The 24,085-nt window shown below is 42.2% G+C and overlaps 1 protein-coding gene across 1 annotated transcript in view; it reads left to right on the top strand.

Annotated features, from left to right (window-relative positions):
* Window positions 1–24,085, top strand: part of prex1 (phosphatidylinositol-3,4,5-trisphosphate-dependent Rac exchange factor 1) — a 106,069-nt gene that overhangs the window by 63,400 nt on the left and 18,584 nt on the right. Inside the window, exons 12-25 of the mRNA XM_080469832.1 lie at window positions 78–181; window positions 1,299–1,348; window positions 3,405–3,480; window positions 4,319–4,391; window positions 9,091–9,236; window positions 11,668–11,760; window positions 14,253–14,401; window positions 14,505–14,590; window positions 16,392–16,531; window positions 17,538–17,682; window positions 18,802–18,977; window positions 19,402–19,563; window positions 20,793–21,003; window positions 22,208–22,493. Of these exons, the coding sequence (XP_080325958.1) occupies window positions 78–181; window positions 1,299–1,348; window positions 3,405–3,480; window positions 4,319–4,391; window positions 9,091–9,236; window positions 11,668–11,760; window positions 14,253–14,401; window positions 14,505–14,590; window positions 16,392–16,531; window positions 17,538–17,682; window positions 18,802–18,977; window positions 19,402–19,563; window positions 20,793–21,003; window positions 22,208–22,493 (1,897 nt within the window). The remainder of the gene's footprint in view (window positions 1–77; window positions 182–1,298; window positions 1,349–3,404; window positions 3,481–4,318; window positions 4,392–9,090; window positions 9,237–11,667; window positions 11,761–14,252; window positions 14,402–14,504; window positions 14,591–16,391; window positions 16,532–17,537; window positions 17,683–18,801; window positions 18,978–19,401; window positions 19,564–20,792; window positions 21,004–22,207; window positions 22,494–24,085) is intronic.

Here is a 24,085-nt window from a genome sequence, read left to right as displayed (position 1 = left end):
CTAAGAAGACAGAATGTTTGATTATTCAAACAGGAGACCGGCTGAGTTGACATTTTCCCCCGTTGGTGATATTTCAGTGTCTGACAAGCACCAGTTCAAGAACGAGCAGGTTCTGTACCGGTTCCGCTACGACGACGGCACCTACAAGGCTCGAAGTGAGATGGAGGACATCATGTCGAAGGTAACTCAAGAGATCTGCCGCCAGATTGAGAATATCAACACCAAGAGGACAATAAGGCCTTGTTTACATGACGATGTTATCAGGGAAAATGCAAAACGTTTGTTGTGTTTTGGGTGTCTGTTTACACGATGGCAGTGGTCAGAGCCACTGAAAACGCAACTTTTTTTAAACTGACCCCAAGAGGGAACTTTTCGAAAACACAGTTTTTAAGAAAGGCTCGGGCTACGTCTCGGTGCGGATGGTGGAGATGCTGTTACATGCGCACCGCGGCCATAGTGAATAGTTCTTCTGCACATGAGTGGGTAGATGGACAATAACAACAATGGCAGCCTGCAGAGTGTCATGACTCCCAGTCCCAATTCTCCTGGGACTTGGTAGTTTTTAGTCGGGAGTCTCCTGTAATAACAATCCAACTTGGACGTCTGTCCATACGAATGTTCGTGTAATAATATTGTTAATGTTCAGAGCAGATTGTTCTCTGCATGTGTGGTTTCACTATAAAAACAAATAACCCTTCAGTGGCCCAACATGAAAACGACATTTTTCAGCAGTTCTGGCGTTGCCACGGAAATGGATATGGTTTTCAATACATTTCCGTGTAAACGTGAAAATATTATTTACATGACGTATAATTTTTTGCATTTTTGTTTCATGAGGCCTAAGAGGGCAATTACAAATCTAGTTCATTTCGAGGTCATAAAATCTGCTGATAGCGAAGGCTAATTCAATATTTCCCAACATTTGATCTGACTCAAAAGTCCTAGTTTTATTGCGTTCTCGTTTCTGCTCTTACATAACAGCACATCAAAGTGCCACACACCTTACAATTTAGAAATCCACTGAATCATTATAGAGCTTTTTTTTAAATCCATATAAATTCAAAACTCAGCCAGAAGCTAAATTCCCCAAAAGATAGAAAGGTTAAATATAATTTAAGCTGTCTGCATACAGTTGTTCTTCGAGCGTCTTGTAAACTCAGCGGTTTTGAAACGTCGATCCTGAAATGATAGCCTCGGGCCCACTCTTTTCAACAGTCAAACCTCTTGTTCAGTTGTACCTATTTACTCAAGGCGTGTCTGAGCTGTGACTCAACTGCTTCGTTTTTCTTCCCTTCCAGGGCGTCAGGCTGTACTGCCGCCTTCACAGCCTCCACACGCCTGTCATCAAGTAAGTACCTGCCCCCCCCCCACCCCCCACTCCTTAACACCCCCACCCCATATGCTAATGTCAACGCTCTCCAGGTGCGTGCATGCATATGCATGAGGGGTTCACATTTGCCCCCCATCACCCGTTCATCTAATGACTGAACAAACAGCAGCACTGCCAGAAATGACAGCGGCCCCCCCCACCCTACCCCCACCCCCACCGCCCCCCTGCAGCTCTGGACACCCAGCCAGCCACGAGCTGCTGTAGGTGCTTTAAAGACTGGCGGGGACGCTGAAGAAGGCATTTCTCCATGACTGGAGGTTTACACCAAAAAGCTCTTAAAGGATTAACGAGAGACGGTTTCGTTTAGCTTTTGTGTCTTTAATGTTTAGAGTGTTGACGGTTTGTTGAACATTTATTGCTGAATTATTGGATATGTATAAATTATATGGGAGTTCAAACGGTGTGCGAAAGCATTTTAGTCTCATTCATCACTTTTTATTTCTGTTTTCTATCTGTCTCACAGACACACACACACACACACACACACACACACACACACACACACACACACACACACACACACACACACACACACACACACACACACACACACACACACACACACAAATTTTAACTTTACTGTGTTTAGTCTGTTCATAAACACTCCGTTCTTTTGAATATTAAACCCTGAAATTTATATTAACGTACAAATGAGGCACCCCTTTGGACATTTAAGACGTTAATCTGATCATAGTATTAGTCATAAATCGTTACTTATATTTTTTTGAGTCATCTACTTCAGAATAAAGATCCTGAAACTGAAACTGGTTCTTTATAGGCGGAAAAGTAAAAATCTTACTTCATAACCTGCTTGGAAGAGAGTCATTTTGAACGGAATCGAACAGACACACACACACACTGTATCGGAGCATTAGCTCAAGAGTCACTTCCTAACCCTCTAATACTTATAAATTACTTTAATTATTACTTTGGTTATTGTCTCTATTTTCAGTTTATGGCCTGACAAAGTGAAAATAAACACACACACACACACACACACACACACACACACACACACACACACACACACACACACACACACACACACACACACACACACACACACACACACACACACACACACACACACACACACACACACACTGCAGTCCCTCCTTTCATACTCCTCCACCTTCAGCTCGCTGCCTCTCCTTCCATCACTCACCCGCTGATTGAAGTGCTCGGGGTTGCCGTCGGTGCGAACAAAGAGCTTTTTGGTCCGAGGACAAATCCCATTAACATACAAAGGCGGTCCTGCTGCCTGCCAGTTATTTATTATGTAATCTGTCTCTCTCTTTTTTTTTTTAATCCATCACTAAATTGGCATTGTAAGTAGCAACCATTAATTGTAACATATGAGTGATGTGTTGCATTTATGCATCATAAATTATCAGAAACTGCATCAGGGTTTTATTAAAGTTTGTCGAGTGACAAAGGCATAACCTCACAATGCCTGGAATAGGAACGATGGTGCATGATAAAATGTATACAAATAGAGTTAGAAGGGCACATAGGTCTCGTGCTGCTGAGAAGGATGCAGAAACTATTGAGAGAAGCTTTGTTTGTGTTGTTTTAATGCATTTTCAGCCATTGTATCTTAGGCCTCTGTTTACGTGACAGCGTTTCAAGTGAAAATGCATCCTTTTTGTTTCAGAAAAGTTTCAAAAACTATGTTTACATGGAAACAGTAGAAACAGAATTCAAGTATACCAGGATCGTGTCCAGCAGCTGAGGCCGGGTCGAAGCTGTGTGATGCAGCAGGACAATGACCCCTGTAGGTCAAAGTGAATCCAGCACACTGGCTGTTGTTCAAACACGGATGAACCAGCATCAGCCTCAGTCAGAGTAGATGCAAATACAGTCAGGCATGCAGTTTACCCACAAAAAATTTTTTTTGTCTCACACATTTCATCATTCGTGAGCTCTGTTTCTTCATGCAACCACTACTGAAAGGTAAACAAAAAAAATATAAAAAAATATATATAACTGAACTATGGATTCTCTTCTTCTTTAGGGACAGAGACCATCATCTGAAAACCTTTAAATCTGTGGTGCCTGCAAGCAAGCTGGTGGACTGGCTGCTCTCACAGGTAACATAAGGACACGTTATACTTCCACCTAATCCCGACACAAAGAGTCTGCACAAGGAGCCCAGACTATAAAAAAAAAATCATATCTGCTGTCTTTCTTCTTGTGAAAATACAACACCATTTTCTATATTTGTGTCCTCATTTAACCTTCCCTGCAGTACATTTTGGTGATTCTCCAGTTTTCTTTTACAGAGGGAAAACTATTGCATAAATACAATATGTGTTTATATTATTTTTGCACAGAATATTAGGACATTCCCCACAATGAAACCTTCATCTAGCTCAGACATGGAATCAACGGTGGCCCACGCCGTTGATCCCATGATCCCAGCTTATTAAAGATAAACCCATTTAAACCCAAAACGATCGTTTTCATGCGAAAACGATGGTTTTTGTATTTTTCAATTTATTAGGGTATGGGGGCGCAATGCAGTCATTTTTATGACTTATTAGTTCAAATTGTGAAGAATAAAACAAAAAACTTTATGTTACAAATTAAAAATATTCGAATGAACTTATGAGAAAAATGAACTTTTCCATCATATTAGAATTTTTGGAGAGCCACCTGTATACACTCTGGTATGACACATTAATATTTCTATACATATACAATTCAAAGAAATGGCTTCTAGTCAGTAGCTCCCTTTCCAATGTACTTTTTGCTCAAACAAATCAATAGACGTCTGCTTTTCTCTCGCAGCCACTATTAGCTGCACGGTAATTAGGACGTGTTAGTCAGAGATCACCTTTTTAATTCCAGCAGTGCAGCAGCGTATCAGGAGGTGTAAACAGGCATTGTGACTGACCGACTGTGTGCGTCATTGATTTGGTTTCCCAGGGAGACTGCTCGACCCGGGAGGATGCTGTGACGCTGGGTGTGGGGCTCTGCAACAATGGCTTCATGCACCACGGTTAGTCCGCTGCTCACACAAACACACATCATGTGTCTTTTGTCAGCCGCCAATAACTTGCAGTTTTCTTTAGGTTTCAATGTCATTACTGCTCCTGTGTGACTTTTTCACATGACCTCCTTCCTTCGTCCGCACCCTCGAGGTCTCTCCTTCTGTAGACCTGCAAAAATGGAACACTTGGCCTCCTTTCTATCGTCGGTTGTTGTGTGTTTGCAAGGCCGGATTGACTTCTAAAACCACGCTGACCACGTTGTAGTGCAGCGGCTTCGGTTCCAGCCCAGCGTGTTGAATGTAAACAGCCTTTTGCAGTGTACCCTAACCAGAGCTGTTTGGCTTTGCTACACGGCCGTCTGGGTCGGTCCACTGAACCATGACCACTGCTTAAGGCCCAAAATTGAATTTGGTGATTTCCATCGGCCAATTGGCTTATGTGTAAAGTGAGGAGCTTTTAAAGGCAGTAGTTAGAGTGGGAGGAAAACTGATATGAAGGCTGCACTGCCGGATGTATGCAGAGACGTGCAAGAAGGAAAGATAAGAAAATCACTGTTGCAGTTGGATGTAATTTAACTCTGGGTATCTTTGCCTTTTAAATAAAATCACAAGCTTGTGAATGAATGTTTTGCAAAGACTATTTTGTTATAGTTGTCATGAAATATATATGCGTAAGCATATCCTTGCAAATGTCTTGTTGACTATTAAACTAAGTGATAAACGGCTCATTTAAACCCTAACGGGCGCTCCTAGGCAGTCTTCTGGTACCTTCTCCCTCCATTTTTTGCTGGTGTCACCCACACCTACGACCCACCACCATCTGTCGGAGGGCAGCCCCTGCTCTCTCTTCTCTCTGCCCCTCTTCAAGGTGTCGACCTCTCTCCTCAGCCTGTCTGTACTTCGAGTCACACTCTCCAGTTTTTCGTCAGCACGTGTTGCTCTTCACCTGCTTCCTCTTCACCTCTTTTTTTTTTTTGTACTTGTCATTCATGTCTCTTTTTGGCTTTCTCTCTGCATGTTATGCGGTGAGAACAGAAAGTAAAGTTAATGTGACGCCATCTGTCTTTACCTGCTTAAATTACACGTCTACGCTCTCTGTGGCGAATGCATTTTCCCCTTTCTGAAAAGATGACAGAACACCGCGGCGCAGTATAGAAAATAGATGGACGGTGTCTGTGCATTGTTTGCCCAATCAAGTCAGGGCATCATGATGCATTATGGGGGAAATAACAGGCCTGTGGAGGTCATGACAGACTGCTCTGTGCTGTAGGGAAAACAAGGATCTTTGCCTTTATGTGGCTGTTATTTGACATGAAGCACTTCTCTAAACATTGTGACAGACCATGCAAACCCTTTAATTACAATTTCATTGCCCAACGGCAGCAGCCTTTTTCTCCGGGGTCATGTGTCCTGCTGCAGCAGTGGTTCACCGGTGGTTTGGGAAAGATAATTAAAATCCAAGATGTTGGTGCAGCTGCCAAATTTCCACCGAACTCAATTAGATTGAGTTTAATCTATCATAACTTCACAACAATGAGGATCTGCTCTCACCATAACGGTGCAACACAGTTTGACTCAATGTTTAGTAGGTGGCTATAATCGTAGGACACCTTCAGTGGAGTTATTTTTATCACCAGGAATTTAGCATTTTACGAGCTGAAAGCTGCACTAATTCTCTCACCATGCTGTGCAACTATTGCAACTTTTTTTACACCCTGATATCTCACTGGATCACTCTGCTTCGCCGGTGTCAAGACACTTGCTATTAATATCAGCTGATTCTCACCAGCTCACACAGAAGTATTGAAAGTTAGCTTGAATGACAGAATACCTTGTCTGTGTTGTTTCGTAATCTATGGTTTAATGCATATCTAAAAAATGTATTTGATATTTTTATACAGTTGGCTAATAAATGTCTTTAGAAAGCATTTTGTTTTAGATCAGGTGTGTCAAACACATTTTACATGATAAATTGATACAGGTCAATTTCATCTCAAATGGCCTGCCCTGGTAAAATACTGCCATAATAAGCTTTAAATTTAAACTTTAAAGATTCACTCTGTTGTGGTGCAGACTACACATGATGAAAATGTCTATCTTTTCTCAAAACGACACAATCTCGATAGAAAATGACTACAATCTCAACATAAAGCCAATTTCAATACCTTGTGGTGCAAAATACTGTGAAATGTCCAAAACGTCTGCTATTGCTGTTACATTATTCCTGTTTTTACAAACTCACCCTGACAGCATGATTCTGAGGCTAGTTTGCTAACTTTCATGGCAGCATCACTAATATCTCACCTCGGGTCTCAGAGTAATGTTGTGTCCGATGCTCTTAAGAAATTTGTTTCAAAAAAAAAAAGTTAATTTTTTTATTTATTTTTTAAAATATTTTCAATTTGCTTAGTGGTTTGGCAATTAGAGCGGTTTAGGCTGGATTGAAACCTCTTGCGGGCCGGTTTTGGTCCACGGGCCTTATGTTTGACACCCCTATTTTAAAGCAGCGCCTTATCTGAGGTTGTGCTGTACTGAATGCTGAGTGCTGATGTAATCTACAACTGAAGTCAATAGAATCTAACAACATTCTTTATAGGGCAAATCTGTTCATTTATGTTCACCAGTTTTCTAACAGAGGTTAATGTCTTTACACGTGTAGTTAAAATGGCGCTCGAGAACTCTGATTAAGTTTCCATTCATCCGGGTGTCTGCCATACTGCTTTAGAGTATATTTTTGAGGGAAACCTTAAGAAGTAACCAGTGGGACTCACAGACAGAACATGCAAAATTAAAAAAATTAAACTTGGTTATTTTCTCGCTGTCAGGTGACAGTGTAAACCACTCATCCCACCATGCAGCCCAGCATAAAGATCTATCAAAATGTATTTCATGTCTGGTCTAAATTAGATTTATTTACTTGTTATTTACAATAACTGTCATAAACGGTTCACGTAAAGCAAAATATTCTACTACTTAGCATTCGTATCCTCTCCCAGAGAGTTGGCATGTTTCTTCAAACCATGCATGTCATCAGCTGTTCTCCGTGTTGAAATGATTTTGTAATGTGTGTGTGAGTAACTATGCGTGTGTGATCGGGGTTTGGCGGTTTCCGGAGGAGCACTCCCTCCAGCTCAATAGGTGGTGTTAAGGTATTACACGGCCACGGCCTCCGTGACTCAGAGTAAATAACTCCAGCACGATCGGAGCTGGCACGAGGCCAGCGCAAGTGGGCGTGGCATGAGTGTGTGTAATGAATTTGTGAAGGCTTTTGTTCATCTGGGGGTGCCAGATGCTCTCCAAATCTCAGAGCAGCTGGGTACCTTTGGCACTCGGCGTTTGCCTGTATGAGGCCTGCGTTATCGATGTATCAGAGACACACACACAATATTAGAACGGTTGGATGTCTTGTAGCTGTGAATGTTTGCACTGCATGTCACAGATTCCTACTGATATGTGACACAGACCAGATGGATAATGACTTTATGTCTGTATGTGTAGGATTACAAAATGTTGCATCACTTTAAACCAGTCAGTCAAGAGATTGAACACAAGAGAAAATGAAATGACCAGTTTTCTGAATTAACTGGTGGTGAATGGATCGTGTTGCTTCAGGTCCCGTTTACATGACAACGGTGCTCAGAGCCCCTGAAACTGCAACTTGTTGAAAACTGCTTCCAACTCTGGACCCATTTCTGTGTAGATTTTGGAAACACTGCTATATGTGCGCTGTGGCCGTAGTAAATAGTTCTTAGTCTTCATACGAGAGTAGATGGATGATTACATCAATGCAGGCCTCCCGTGTCATGACTCCCAGTCCATATACTCCTGGGACTTGGTAGTTTTAGTATTAAGAGTCACTAATAATAACAATCCAACTTCATCAGCCGTGAATATGGACGTCTGTGTACTCGCCATTGCTAATGGTCATAGCATCTTGTTCTCTGTGCGCATGTGTGTCTGCTTTCATTACAAAAACAAACAACAGCGCCAACTCACAGCCGACCACGAAAACTACATCATTTTCAGCATTTCTGCCGTTGCCATGCAAACGACATTGTTTTCTGAATGTAAACGTAAAGCTTTTCTCAAAACGAAAACGCGATTTCACTTGAAATGGTGTCATGTAAAACGGGATCTTAGTTCAGTCTTTTAAAGCGCTGTGACCAGAAAAGAACTCATAATTAAAACCTCCCCTATTTGAAATGAAATGTCCCATGTGTTGAAATGAAGCTCAGCAGAACAGTGTGACTCTCAAACACACACACACAATTTCTTGTGCCCTCTGGAGAGTCTTACTCACTCTCAGCACACGCTGGCTACAACCCAGATGTGCTCTTCTCCCCCAATCTCTCTCTCTCTCCTTTTTTTTTTTTGCTCCAGATGTTCGTACTAGCCTCATCTGTTAATGAGCTAATTAACCGTGAAGTTGTTTGTGTGAAGATGTCGGCACATTAGGCTCCCTTTGATTCAGCACGCACTTGAAGGTTTGCACAGGTCTCTGACCCACAAAACAGCTCCCGGGCCGTTTGTAGAACACTTAACATTCACAGGACCCTTCTAGTCCGAGCGCAGCACTAGTGGGCTTTTTTTGTGGGTTAATATTCTTTTCTTTTCTTTCACTAGACTGTGTTTTGATAAACCGCCGGTAAATCTCTGGGTTGCTTTCTGTTCATTGTGTGATTTGCTTTGTTTTTTAAATTTCCTTCAGTCTTGGAGAAGAGCGAGTTTAAAGACGAGTCGCAGTTCTTCCGTTTCTACGCCGACGAGGAAACGGAGGGAACCAGCACCAAGAGCAAGCAGCTCCAGCGAAACGACTTCAAACTCATCGAAAACATCCTGGCCAAGTCCCTGGTGGTGAGCTGCAGCACTCAGACACACTCTGGCGCATCTACCAGATCCTTCACCTGAGCCTCTTTATGACTGCGTTCTCATGTGTCTTCATCGCACTGATCCCCACAGCTAGATGTAATTAACATAACTGTACACAGATTACACCCCGTCTCGTCCCCGCGGGGAGTGGGGGCAGCTTTGAGGACAATAAACTCAGAGGAGTTGGCTGATCAGTGCGCATCTTAATGAGATTTTTTGTTGCAAACGTAATCGGGAAATAATCAAGTGCACTGGCGGGTATGAAGTCCCCGCCGATCTGCTGCTGGGGTGAGAAATGAAACTATGAGAGGAGGCAGAAAGGAGTTGTTACTGTGAACATGCACTATAAATAAACAGTAAATCCCAATTTGGTGTTGTTTGGGTGAAGTGCTGCACAGAACTGAGAAAAAAAGCTATGACTGGTGAGGATCATTCCTGTTGAGGATTTGAGCCCTCAGGGTCAATTTGTAGCTCCCATTTATACAAACAAAATGCAAACAATGGAAATAGGCTGTTCTCTACTTAAAGCGTTTCTTGTCATATCCTATTCATCTTGTTTCACTGACCGATAACCCTCATTCCTGACATGAAATAACGGCTGCCGAGGGACGAGTGGACAAGAGAAAGGAGATGCATTAAAGCTGCCTACTTTATTTTCACTGAAACTGGTCCAAGTATCTATTGAAATTTTGATTATATTTAAACATTGTTTGACTTCATAGTTGTTGGGTTTTTTTGTTGGTTTTTTTTACATGTTTTTTTTTTCTTGCACAGTTATTGGTTTGTCTAACAAACATTGGACACAAAAACACTTTGGTGGAGTCATAAGCTTCATTAGACTGTATTGTTTACATTTGTTCTTTATTCTGGCCATTAAGTCATATAGAATAGAAATAGTGTGTCTGTCTTTAAAGTGAGATTAATGAACGGCAGTCCAGATCATCATAAGGCCCGCGTGTCATACGTGACCCTTTAGCTCTGCTTGACCGGCCCTCAGGGTGTCACTGGGAAATCCTCAATGAAATTACGTATATACGCTGTTATCATTAAATAGTCAAATTTGTCCATTTTATTAGCTATAATTACATTATGAGTTGGGTCTGGTGAGTGTTACCTCGCAAACTTGGTGTTTCACTGTGGAAAAAAAGACGTTAAGGTTAATGGAAAAATATGGTTTCTAGTTTACTTTTTTACTGAACCAGAAGTTTAGACATGATTTGCAGACAAAGTGTGGCAAAGAAAAAGTGATGCAGCACAAACAGTAGCTCATAAACATCGTGTAAAAAAAAACCCAACTGCTTCTTATGAAGAGATGATTCTTTTTGAGCAAAACTTAAATCTCAGCCTTCAATAGTAGTGCTTATATCTGATGTATACGGTGATGTTTAAGGTCTAGTGGTGGTTTTCCAGAGGCTAAAGCAGAAAATGGGCATTATCTTTAGGGAAACCCTGCAGCATCGCCACCGTCCCCTCTCACGTCAGAGTGGGAAGTTGGCACGCTATCTGGCCTTCAACAAAAGTAGAAAAGGTTTATTTTTTTCCTCTCTCCTCCTTGATTAGCAGAACTAATCCTCCCTCTTGCCTATTATCAAAACTAAGTGCAGGAACTCTTTATTTACCCCAGTCATCTCCTCTGATAGAAAATCAAAGATTCCCATATCTTATCAGGCCTGTGCAGCAGGAAGATGGCCTCAGCAGCTTAACTAATGGAAGCTGCTAATGTGTTTGGTGATGACAGCGTTTAACTAAGCTTCAGCCCGCAGGGGAAATACAATATGGGACAACAGACGCGGGACACCTGACACGCGATGAAACTCACAAATTGCGAATGAAACGATGGTTATGTGGGGACAGTTTGTGCGTGAGGCCACCCAGACAGCGTGCCATATGTCGCATTTTTCAATATGAAATATCAGTGAATCCTCTGGAAGAATCAGGTCAATGATGCCATTATAAATAAGCTGTCGTGGCAAGAGTGCGCACAGGAGTTCTGAAAAGAGGCTGTGCGTAAAACAGTTTATTTAACGGCTGTGCAAACTACAGTAGACGTACAGGCTGTGAAGATATTTACATGTGCACACCATGGTATATTTAAGTGCTGCACATATTGCAGTTTATTTCAAAGCATTGCAAAGCAGCGTCGGATTATAGGCCCGTGGCCAACCTTGCTCCAAACAAGCACTGTCCTGCATGTTTTGTACACCTGCTTGCCTCAACATACCTGAATCGAATTAATTTGTCATCACCAAGCTCTCCATACAAACTGATTACTCAGAACAATCTTGCATTGAACAACACTAACCTGGGGAGTGTGTGGGTACAATAATTCTGCCTCTGTCTTATCTATAGCAGAAAGTCGTTGATGTTTAACACTGGTGAGGTTGGTGTAATTAGGTGAAATTGTCGTTTTTGCTAGATTCACCCTGAGGAGGAGGACTATGGCTTTGAGATTGAGGAGAAAAACAAGGCCATTGTGGTGAAATCTGTCACCAGGGGCTCGCATGCTGAGGTAATGGTCAGCACACACACACACACACACACACACACACACACACACACACACACACACACACACACACACACACACACACACACACACACACACACACACACACACACACACACACACACACACACACACACACACACACACACACACACACACACACACACACACACCTCGTGTCCTCTTCCTGCCCGGGGCGTGAGTTCCAGTAGGTAATGGCTGTCCACTGTTTGGACGGCTGCTGTCAGTCTGCACTCTGTTCCCATTCGGAGGACTTTGCTCTGATTGGCCACAGAGCCATCGACACGCTTACTCACATTACCTCCCGACAGAAAACGTACACACACACACGCGCACACACAGTATCCCTCATTCAGAGCAATTTAAATTCAGATAATGCCCCAGGAAATCATTCCAAATGAAATGTGCACGCTTATTTTATACTTGTTTTTATACTGATTCTACTGGTTCTTGTTAAACACTATGCTCCTGACAGATGACAGTGACATTTTACTGCTTGTGCTACAATATGGACGGGGCAGTTTTCTTTATTTGCCCTATAATTTTAGACAAATTACTCACTTTTAGACAGACTGACTTGCACACTAAGGACTAAAAACAATGACATGTTTGTGAAGTTTTCCATTTTCCACAAGTCCAGAAATAGAAAAAAAAAGCTTTTTTATCCCCACAGTTTCTTTTTACGCTCAGCTCTCTCTCATGTCCCTGTGGTTCGAGTTTCCTCATCGTGTCTGCTATTTCACTCACTGCGCACTTCTTTCCCACAATGCTCCTCTCCTCAGTCAACCCTCGCTCCCTCTCGGTGCTTTTTCTTCTCCGCTCTGTCTCTGCCTCTCTCACTGCTGTTATTCATCCCCGTGTCCTCCGCTCACCACAATAACAGGATTGCTGGTTGTGACACAGCCTGTGTGCCAGCACAGTGAATGAAGCTCAGCTGATTCCCATGGGGCTCTAAAAAGGGCCGAGAGACGCACACTTGCACACCGAGACCCCTTTTTCACTGTATCATACCATTATATAGAGTCACGTGGAGACCGGCATCCACGAGCAGCCCAATCACACACACATGCATACACCCTTTCACATTCAGACCACCATGGCTCCTCCCCGTCGTCCCTATATCCATCCTGGGCTGTTATCCAGTCAAGGGGGGGTGGGGGTGCCTCAGCCAAGACCTCCCCACCGGATCTGTGTCCAGGACACTGGACTCACACAGCGGGCACACAGAGGCCGCATTATTCTCCCAACGTGACTGAAGATGTAAAAGATGACTGCCTTTAATGACATGCAACAGCCTGGGATGTGGTGTGCCTGCCTTCTTTTTTTTTTTTTTTAAGGGACTCCTAAAAGATGCTTGAAACTTTGTTGTATTTCAAGTTGTTTGTGACTATGAATCATGTTATACTGAAGTAAAACAGCTTGTTCAAGCACCCTAAACCCCCTCTGGTCACGCCGACAGAATAATGTAGATAAAGTGCACAATATCTCTATTTGCAGTCGTGAAAGTGTGAAAATTGAAAGTAAGCCCTAATATGGAATTGGTAGCAAATCCAAACTGCAGCATAAAGGAGCCTTTGGGGTAAATATCATGCAGCTTAATCATATCTCACAGCCAATCTGGATATGCTCTCTTTCCATAAAACCTCTATTTGCTGGAAACTTCATGACAAGACCGAACAGGCCGTGAACATTTTGAACGGCACACTCTGATTTTCTCGCTGGTGTTTGTCTCTACTGTGCTCCTTGAAGGCACAATTTACTGAACAATATGGGTAATGTGCACTTGTCAAGTGAAAACATGAATCACACCTTATCAGGGCCAAATGCAGCTCACAGTTTAAGTCGAGATGTGACAATAAGTCCACACATTTTTCACTTAAGTAGACGTGAAGATACTCAGAAATCCTCATTCAAAATCATCAGACTTTGAAAAGCACTCACAGTATAAAAGTGATTCTTCTTCTTTGAGCTGGAAACTCCAAACTCTTTTCGTAATTAAGGGCGTGCTCTGACTCTGCTCAGTCTGTCCTGCGTGCGTCACTGTAATGACTTTGCACTTTTTACTCTGGAAGCATCTGCAACTATAGCATTTAATAGTGTTGTACTTTTTTGTAGTTATATTACGTCATGACGTGGTTTTCCAATACAAGCTATATCATTTTTCAATGTTTATATATATAATCAGCTAAAAAAAAGCAAAAAACTCATGAATTACCAACCTTTGCAAACCTGTTTAGAAGTGTTAAAGACAACAAAATTAAAGAAGGCTGTGTAAATAAGAAAAAAAAAAAAAGAAAGGCAGTTCTACTTCATTGCATTCCTCCTGTCTCTTCCCCACTTTTTTCCATGTGTGAAGCGAATGTGGTCTCCACCTGACACTCTAACAAAAGGCAGGTTTTGAGGGATATGAAAGCAGCAGCCCACTATAAATAATAACAGCGTTCTGTCTCCCATCTGTCCGTCTGTCTGCGCAGATGGCCGGACTGCAGGTGGGCAGGAAGATCTACACCATCAACGAGGACCTGCTGTTTCTCAGGGCGTTCTCCGAGGTGGAAACCATGATCAGCCAGGCCTTCTGCATGCGGCGCTCGCTGCGGCTGCTGGTCGCCACAAAGGCCAAAGAGTGAGAGAGCACACACACACACACACACACACACAAACAAACACAAACACACACACACAGACTGAATTAACACACACTCGTCTGATTGGTTGTTCCCTCTCAGGATTGTGAAGATCCCTGACAACCCGGACAGCCTCTCTTTCCGACTGTGCGGCTGTGCGCCTCCTCATGTCCACGCTGTCAGGAAAGGTGGGTGACGGACTTAATTTGATTGTCGGGCCGTATCAATCACCACAATGTTTACATCAAGGGTGTCAAAAACATTTTAGTGGAATACATACAATGCAATTTCATCTTCATTGGGCCAGATCAGAGAAATAGATTTACGGTGAAGATTTTCTTAGTTTTGGCGCAGAGCACACATGAAGAAAATGTCTATATATTTTTTTTAAACCAAACAATTATTCTCGAAGATTACTATAATATCAACCTGATGCCCATTCTAATGAAACCCTCTGATTCAAAATACAGTGAAATGTCCTAAAATCTTCTCCTACAGCTGTTGCATGATGCATGTTTTAAAAAATTCAAAAACTTCCCACGGGCCTTATGTTTGACATCCCTGGTTTACATCCTGTTGTGGGCTGTTGATTATTTTACACATTATTATGCCTTCAGCTGTCGAGAGACATTAGAAGCAAAATGAAAGCATTCTGCCCCAAGTTTAATAATGAATAACTTAATGATGTTCATCCTTTCTTGTAACTAATTTAGCCACACTTCAAGACAATTGTGTTTCACCAGGTTTTTTCGATATTTTTTTTTTTTTAAATTGCATAGAAAGGCCCCAAAGCCAGCAATGGAACCAGGGATATTCTCACTGTGTGGCTGTCCTAATCATATAAGGCAACAGGATAGATAATACTAAGGAGTACATAGCCATGTGTTTTCAGTGTCAACAGTCACAGTAAAGCAAACTAAACGTTTTGAAAGTTTACAGCACCATGGGAGGTGCTCTAATTTAGTTACAAGTGTCTCATATTTCACTCAACGCCAGATATGTTTGAATGTATTTGCAGGATTATTGCTGCATGTGTGCTGGTAAATGTGTCCAGGGTGTTTACATTGCCAGAAAGACAAAAAATTCTGAGTGAATTTGGGGAAAAAGATGAGGTAACCGGAGCCTCTAACCACCTGTTACATTCTGCGTTTAGTCAGTCTCTATTAGGTTTTTATGGCCACCTGTCAGCCAGACAAGCTGCACTTGGGATTCATTTGACCAAAGAGACCAAACTCAACTTCTAAAACACTTTCATTGTATTAATAGATGACTGAAAAACACTTATTTTCTCCCTCCTCGTTCCTTCCGTTCTCCCCATCCAACCAGACGTTTGCAACTCTAGAAATAGAAAAATGAGGGCTTTATGTTTAAAATTGGTTGAATCCAAATGTGTAATCCAGACAGGACATGGACAGGACACAGAAACAGTGAGGGGAGGGTTCACCCAGTGGTGCAACCGAGAAATGCGATCCCCTGCTTTTTCTTTCTCTCCTTCCCTTCTCCTCACGTCCTCTCCTTCTCTGTTTTACTCCTCACTTGAATTTTCTCAGTTATTCTTAGAAAACAGTGTGAACGGTTAGGTTTATATTTGCTTTTTTTTTTCTTCCTGATCTTGAATCAGTCTCCCCCTGTGCAGGGGTCAAGTCGCCCCTCAGTTAGGTAATTGCTGGCACCCCTGGGTGGAAGTGATGCCTCGGATGGTATTTTTAGGATGAAGGGGGGGTGAAGGTGTTGATTGGATTTCCAGGCTGTAAAGCCACTAGAAGCTGCAGGCAGCGTGTTGAGACATCAAACCAAACAATTTGCTATTTTCCTGAATAAAGAAAATTATCAAGATTGTTTAAAGACATAAAATCCAAAACACTAGGATTCAATTCATTTGCTGTAATTCAAGCATTTTGGGGAATTTGTTTCTTTTCATCAAACTTTGTGTTTTCATAATAGCCCATTGCATTGTGTTCATGCTCCCCTGTGATCCTGCTGCCACAGGCTGGGAGGCGGCGGGGGCGGGACTTCAGCCCGGTCAAGTTATCCTGAAGGTCAACGGCAACAACATGAACCACAGTGACTTCCAGGAGGTCCTGGAGCACTTCAGTGCTCAGCACACTCACCAGGAGCCTCCAGAAGCGGTGAGAACCATGTCACGACACAGCTTACAGTAAAAAACTAATGGAACACTTTGTAGTCATTGTACGCTTAGGTACAACCAAATTGTAGGTGCACGTTATGAAATGCATTACTTTGACTTTCCTTATCCACGGGAATCCCTGCTAGGAAACCCTAGGAGGGCTTCATTGATATTACAATCAAAGCAACCCTCCCCTGCATGAGCAGCAGCTTCAGTTAACTCATCAGGTCGCTGCAGCAAAGCGAGATAGTTCACTAAATCCCTGTTTGACGGTCCAAAGAATCACAGAGACATTCCTGAGATGGTACATAAAGCAGAATTAGCATAGTAAGTGCTGGAGAGGAAAGAGAAACCCACCCCCAAACAGTTCTTTCATTTCATCTGCATTCTTTGCTCCAACAGCCAGTTGTTCAGTGATCTCCTGTATGCATAACCTGTCGTCACTTTGTTGTTGAAAGCTACTTAAAGTGAGATTTGGATTTTTTTTCTGCTTTGCATGCGGCCTTTCTAAGGAGCCACAACTGCTACTTATACTCAATACCACATGCCCAGCGTCAAAAATGGTTGCTTTGACATTCGCTCAGCAACAATTCATGCCTCCAGGTAGTATTTCACAAGGCGCCAGGCAGAGTGTCCTCCGAACAGTCTCGGGCTTGTTTTATTTAGCCTGGTCTTCTCTACTGACCACCCTCCTCGCTCATTTCTCGGCTCTGCTGAGCAGCCTCACTCCTGGACTGCTTCCAGTAAATGTTTGCTGGTTCATTTAACAGCAGGATAAATTAACCCGGGACGTTGTAAATGTGGCTGACCACGGTGTCGAGGCTGATTAGGTCCAGTAAGTCTCGGTTTCTTTGTCAGGTGTAAAGTGCCTGCTCTCCCACGGTGGTTAGAAGAGTAACTTAGTGCATTAACCAGGGATATCGATGCTCTGAGCCTCTAATATCACATTAAAACGTCACATAATCTTCAGTCAGTATGAGGTTTGAGCCTGAATGTGTTTCTTGCAGTGTCACTGGGTGTATCGGGCGTTTGAGGACGTGGCCGAGCTGCAGAAAGAGCGGGCTGCAGACGAGAAAGAGGAGAACTCCTTCAGGCCTTATCCACTGGAGAACGGCTCCGACCATGAGGAGGAGAACGGCACCAATGGAACAGGTGACACCAAACTCTCTGGTTTCACTCACATTCATGTTTCTGGTTTGGTAGGGCCATCTGAGAAGTTAATTTTTTGATTTTTCCAGAGAAACGTCCATTGCAATTTGCCTATTTATGAAATTTGAATGGTCAGAAAAGTGTCATTTGGGAGACCCCCCCCCCCCCCCCCCCCCTTTTTTTTTTTGTGTGCACTCGCTGCTTTGTGTGATTTCAGATTTTTTGCTGGCTGGAAGGTAAACAAACGGTCTGTTCAAAAAACATCTCATCAAACAGTTCTGCTCTAAGCTAGATCTCTCCTCTGACAATGTCAATGAAAAAAGTGACTTCAGTGATCATCACTTTACTAGTATAGACTGAATCCTGTACGGAAGTTGCACATTAAAGCTGCAGGACATCTTCTAAGAACGTTCATCGCACTGTAAATACACTCTGGCCCATTTTCTCCCTGCACTGCTGGCAGGATACACACACTTCACAGATGTGCAGCATAACGTATGCTTTTGCATGTGTCAGTAGTGAAGGGATTTATAGCGTTGTTGTAAGTCTCTAAGAAATGGGGGAGGAGCCATTGTTGAACATGAGTTTTAGATCTTTACTTCACCAAGAATGTTGAAGGCGTGCTTCCACCGTTTAAAAATGTAGGAAAGCGTTTCTATGTGTATAATTCTGGATTTATGATGTTCTTTTTAGGCATGTTTTTGTGATAGGAGTGATAGGAGTCCACAATTAACAGTTCAAGAAAACATGTAATCATCTCATATTGAACTGAAATCTTTTTCATTTTTAGAGCTTTTGTAGTTTATACCTCTATCAGGCCCTCTTTTTTCAGTTTCTGAAAAGCCTCTAATTCATAATCTCACCAATGTGCAACATTGGGTGCTTGTAATTTAACATCAGCCTCATTATATTGAGAGCTTCTGCTATGCCCAGCATGTGCTTTGATTGGAGCTAATGGTTGCAGTTGCTTCTGTAAACCTTCGAGCATGGGATTAAGAAAACTCACATGGCAATGTGCCAGAAATATTTATTAAAAAGAAAAAAAAAAAGTGATTATATCCCCTTTCAACTTGTGAATGTCTGCTGTGTAATTGGAAATTTGCGAAAAATTGTGATCCGCAGATCTCAGGCTGGCCCGACTCTCCCTCGCTGATGACCTGCCTCTAGTCAGTCTGACGGTCGATAATGTCCACCTGGAGCACGGCGTGGTTTATGAATACGTGAGCACTGCGGGCATCAAGAGCCACGTACTGGAGAAGATTGTTGGGCCCAAAGGCTGCTTCAGTCTCACTGCTAAGGTAAGCTAAAGCTTTTCTGTTTGTTTACAAACTATTCGTAATTTTACTTTCATTCCTTTGAAATTTTAAGTTTGAAATGTGATACTGAGGAGAAATTACACCTTCGGGGTTTGAGTCTAATATTTCTGCGAGTATCAAAACCTTTCATTTGAAGATCATTTGTTACTAAAATGTCTTTCAAAAGATCATCTGTCGCGTGTATCATCAAGATTCTGATATTTGATCAGGTTGTAATATTTTGACAAAGAGACAAAAGGCTTTTTCGTCTTCCTGCTGGTGACACATGTTGTACTGCAAAGCTTGACAGCAGTTGTATTATGTTGCTTTTGCAAAAATTTTTTTATTTTACTTCTGATCAAAATCGGCTTAAATCGGATCAGATGTTGTAGTGATGCATCCTTCCCCATGTTTCTTGCCTCTACAGATCCTGCAGGCATTTTCTAGCGATGACAGCCTTTTTGTTCGTAACTGCAGCCAGCTCATCTCCCAGAGCGACCGAGTAGTTACCATGCCACAGTTTGAGTTCAGACAAATCTGCGACACCAAGCTGGAGAGTATCAGAAGGCGGATCAGCAGCTACGACCAGGTACTGAAAGGCACTTTTACTTTCTCAACAGGAAATGTGCTCTGAAACTTCAATATGATAGCAAATCTAATGTTAGGAGTGGTCATACATAGAAGCATTCAGTCTGCGCTCAGTCAGGCTGAAGCTGCGTACAATGATAATAGTAATAATGGTAAAAAAAATTGTCGAAAAAAATAATAGTAAAGAAACAATATTAATCCATCCACCCTCGTTTCTGGCATCTCCTTCCAGCAAGCTGCTCCCAGACCAAACCAGATATAGCCTCTCCAGAGAGTCCTGGACTGACCTAGGGGTCGCCTCTCAGTCAAACGTGCCTCGTAAACCTCTGATGGGAGGCGTCCAGGGGGCATCCTAATCAAAAACGTGTGCCTATCCAAAAAGAATTGAGAACAACTCACTTCTAATTAGATGTAATCATTCTTTGCTGTCACTTATTACACTTATATCTACTGCATTAACAGTCATTTATACATAAAGTAAGACAAAATGTACAAACAAAACAGTGGGCAGTGAACTCCTCACACTCCTCCCTGTAACCAGTGAAAATCTGAAAAGCTCCACATTAAAACGGTTCCACAGTCTTACCCCACAAATAGACACACAAAACATTTGTGGAATGTATGAATTGTCACTTTTAAAGTTAAACTTTGCCCCTCTGTCCTGAGGAATGAAGAATTTCTGCAGTTTCTGATCATGGATTTTCTTTAGCTTCATGCTTTATCTGAGCTGCAAAAAAAACAACTTCACCATGTCTTTAAATGTGAATAGTTTGTACTTTTAAATAATCTGGTCGTATGCTTCCAACATTATGAATGATTTTTATTGCTTGATTTTGAAAGATGGTGAATGAATTAAGTGAAAGTCGTAGTTGTTACACAGCAGTTAAAGTACGATAAGAAAAGGGGACAGTATGAAACGTGGAGTTAATTTAATGTCCAAAACTTTATTTGCCTCATTTATCACTGCAGTGCTTTCTGATCAGTTTGTTTGTTTATGTTTGATAAAAGAATTCCTGGTTATTCTGCCAGCTATGAATACACCCAGAAATTAAATTAAAGGAACTGTTTCGATTTCAACTCCATCTATTTTCATCTTGAACTATCTTATTTGGCAGTTTCCAAACAACACACTGGCTATTCATGTTTATCCCAAAGTTGTAATGCTTTATATTATATGTGACAGAAATGACAAATCGTGGGTCACCTGTATTCTTCTTTGTTTTTACGCAGTTTGCCCTGGAACTCAGAAGCAAGGTGTGGCCGTCCTTCAGACAGGCCGGCGTTCGACCTCACCCTCTGGGCTGCATGGACTTTGTTCCCACCAACTGTCACATCAACTTGATGCAGGTCTCCTATCCTAAAAGCACTACCTCCGCCGGCAGGGCCTTCAGCATTCGCTTTGGTCGCAAAAACTCTCTCTTCGGCCTGGACGCCGATCAAGGTGAGGGCGAACCACAAACCTTCATCCGAGGTGGTAGGAGAAACTTCATCACGATCGCACGCTCGCTGCTTGAGCTAAGCTGCTCCGAGCTCTATCCTTTTTATGATAATATAGCTTAACCCACTTAACACTAGCTTAGTGATCATTTTGACTAATTACCCTCTATGACTATCTAAATCCCCCAGCACCGTGATGGGAAACACCAGACCCAGCATCCCACAGTAGCCATACCGTCTCAGCCAGGGTTCCCACAGTAAATTAGATGAGTGGTTTGCCATTAAGACTCCATTAGCCCCGGGCTAAGCCCTGGCTTTTGACACGAGGAGTGAATGAATGATGTCAGCAAAAGATGGTGCCTGAAGGCAACTTGGGAATGTGTGCCATTCAGTTTGCTGCTGAGGTCGATGAGGAGGGGGAAAGAGTGGGAAACTGAGTTGAAACGCACTGTGAAGAACAGAAAGAAAGCACCGATTCAAGAGGAGCTCGAAAGGTTGAGAGATTCTTTCTTCACAGACAACATCAGTGAAGAATCCTCTCATCTATTTGCATGGCTCGGCTTTATAGTGACAGAGCCTGCCATTAATTAAGGGTTAACCGCTGAACTCCCCCTACTCTCAGAAAATATGTAAATGCATTACAGCTGTCTAGACAGCCGACACTGAGCACAGCCTGCGTTGTTCCAAGAAGCCTAGTCCTCATCTTTCGTCTCAAATCCAGCTGCCAGTCAGACATCTGCCTCACACTTGTCGGGCAGAGATGTTGATCGTTCTGCCTGCTCAACCAGATTACAATCCTAGATATGACTCTTCTATGGCTGGACAGTAAAAGACAAGACTTGTTTTTTTTTGTTTTTTTTTACCTGAGGCAGTAATAACATTCCTGCAATGCACAATGAAATGGGGCTTCTGTATTTGATGTCAGGGTTTGCTCACTGTGGATTCATCACACCAGTTTACTTCACAGTCAGTTATTGTAGCTTTGGTTGGAAGTTAACCTAGAAAAAGAGTTTTGCATCCTGATCTTTGCATATCAGCTTCTTAAGTGCCCTTGAAGAAGTTGTTTTAATCAAAACCAAATAGAGAACAGACAAGAGCATTGCTACAAAGCTTTTTAACATCTGTGTTTTATATAGTTGTCATGGAGAAGTCTTTTCCATTCAGCCACCACCGGCATGTTCTTCATCCTTTCCTCTGTTCTCCTGCAGCACAACTGAACCCCATGTCCCACACTCAGCATTGCATGACCAGCATGGGGGCTCCGACCTGGAGCTGCTCGGGCCTGGAAGGCGACGAGGCCGATGGCAGTGGCGATGTGTCCGTGGATGGAAGCGACGGCGTGATGAACGGTCGGCGGAGCGGCCACGGGGAGGGAGGGCTGAGTTTCCTGCTCAAACAGGAAGACACAGAAACGCAAGACGCCTACATTTACTTGTACAGCCGTCTGGATGTTGCCGTGAGGGAAATGAGGCAGTATGTCGCTCAAATCGACGTGTAAGTGGTACATATATCCTATAGAATGCTGATCCTCATTGTGAGGCTCCGCTAACACCACGTTTCAAGGAAAAATGCATAATTTTTCCATTTTCGTTTCAGAAAAGATTCTCGTTGAAAACAATTTAATTCTCCTGTAGGGTCACTAGTGGGTGCTGTTGTTTGTTTTTGTAATGAAACCAAACACACACATGGAAGCAGACAACAATACGCTAAAAATGTTAACAATGGCGAGTACACGGACATTCATATAGCCAGACACCAAAGAGTCCCAGGAGAATATGGACTGGAAGTCATGACACTCTGCCATTATTCTGATTGTCCATCTACTTGAACATTTGCAGAAGAAATATTCACTGCGGCGGTGGTGCGTATGCGCAGTAGCAGCGTTTCCGCCATCTACACGTAGTCGTAGAGCGTTTTCAAATAGTTCAGTTTTCCAAAATTTGGAGATGTTCACAAAAATTTGTGTTTTCAGTGGTTTTGAGCATTGTTGTCGTGTAAATGGACACGCAAAACGCAATGGAAGTTTTCCATTTTCACTTGTAAACTTTGTTGAGTAAACAGGTCCTACCTGTTGTTACTTTTCTAAATAGCAAAGAAGTTGAGTTTCACTTTTAATTAACCAGGTCAAGTATTAAGAACAGATTCTTTTTTCCAATGGAGAACCGACAAAAGGCAGGACTCTTTGATGGAGAGAGGCTAAGATTGATGTATTGACAAGACACAATTCAGAGTTTTACAGAGTTAACTGAGATTAGAACAAAGGCAACATACAGATTTAAGATGAGATTTACAAATCAAAACTTTTTTTTTTTTTTGCCAGCAATCACTTTTTAAGTAAATTCGATACTGTGGCTTCACGGGGCTGCATGATTTATTTCAAATTTATATCCATCGTAAAATCAAGAATGTTTCAAAACAACTTTTCAAAAATGTTCCGTGGCTAAGAATGTCAACACAGAGATCTTCTTGAGCCTCTGAAACATTTATTGGTATTATAAACTGTTGATGATTAAACCTCTCACTTCTCTAGAACTTTAGATTGAGAAAACTCTTCACTTACCGGAGTGCTAAATTTGATAAATGACCTCATCCTGTCTGCGACCTCTTTTTATACCATGTTACTGTTCTGTTAGCAATTACACCAAATCTTAACAGTGGTGAGAGGTTTTATTTAAAGCTTTGCACAACTTTTTTGGGTTTCTTGCCTCTGTCCCAACTTTAAAAGAGGAATTTTGCCATCGTCCAATTCACTCTCAGCACATATATTCAAAATGAGAAGAATGGAAACTAAATAAAGTAATCTGCAAACTTTGCACTTTAATTCTTAATTAAAGTGAGCATTACTTAATTTTTGTATTTGTGTTGCACCTTTTCAGGAATATGCCTTTGTGCCTGTTTGACATATACCCACAATTTGTTTCTAATTTCACAAATGAAAAGTGTTTGCTTCATCGTTCTGCTGCTGTTTATATGCGAGTCGACTGTTTTCGTGGCATTCTCTTTGACATTTAGAGATCTTTGCGTAAGAAGTCAAGTCAGAAGCTGCTCTCCCCCCGCCACAGCAGCCTGTTTCGTCAGCCTCTCTT

This window comes from Lipophrys pholis (genome assembly GCF_963383615.2).
Source record: "Lipophrys pholis genome assembly, chromosome: 8".
NCBI lineage: Eukaryota > Metazoa > Chordata > Actinopteri > Blenniiformes > Blenniidae > Lipophrys > Lipophrys pholis.
This window is presented reverse-complemented; position numbering and strand designations above follow the sequence as displayed.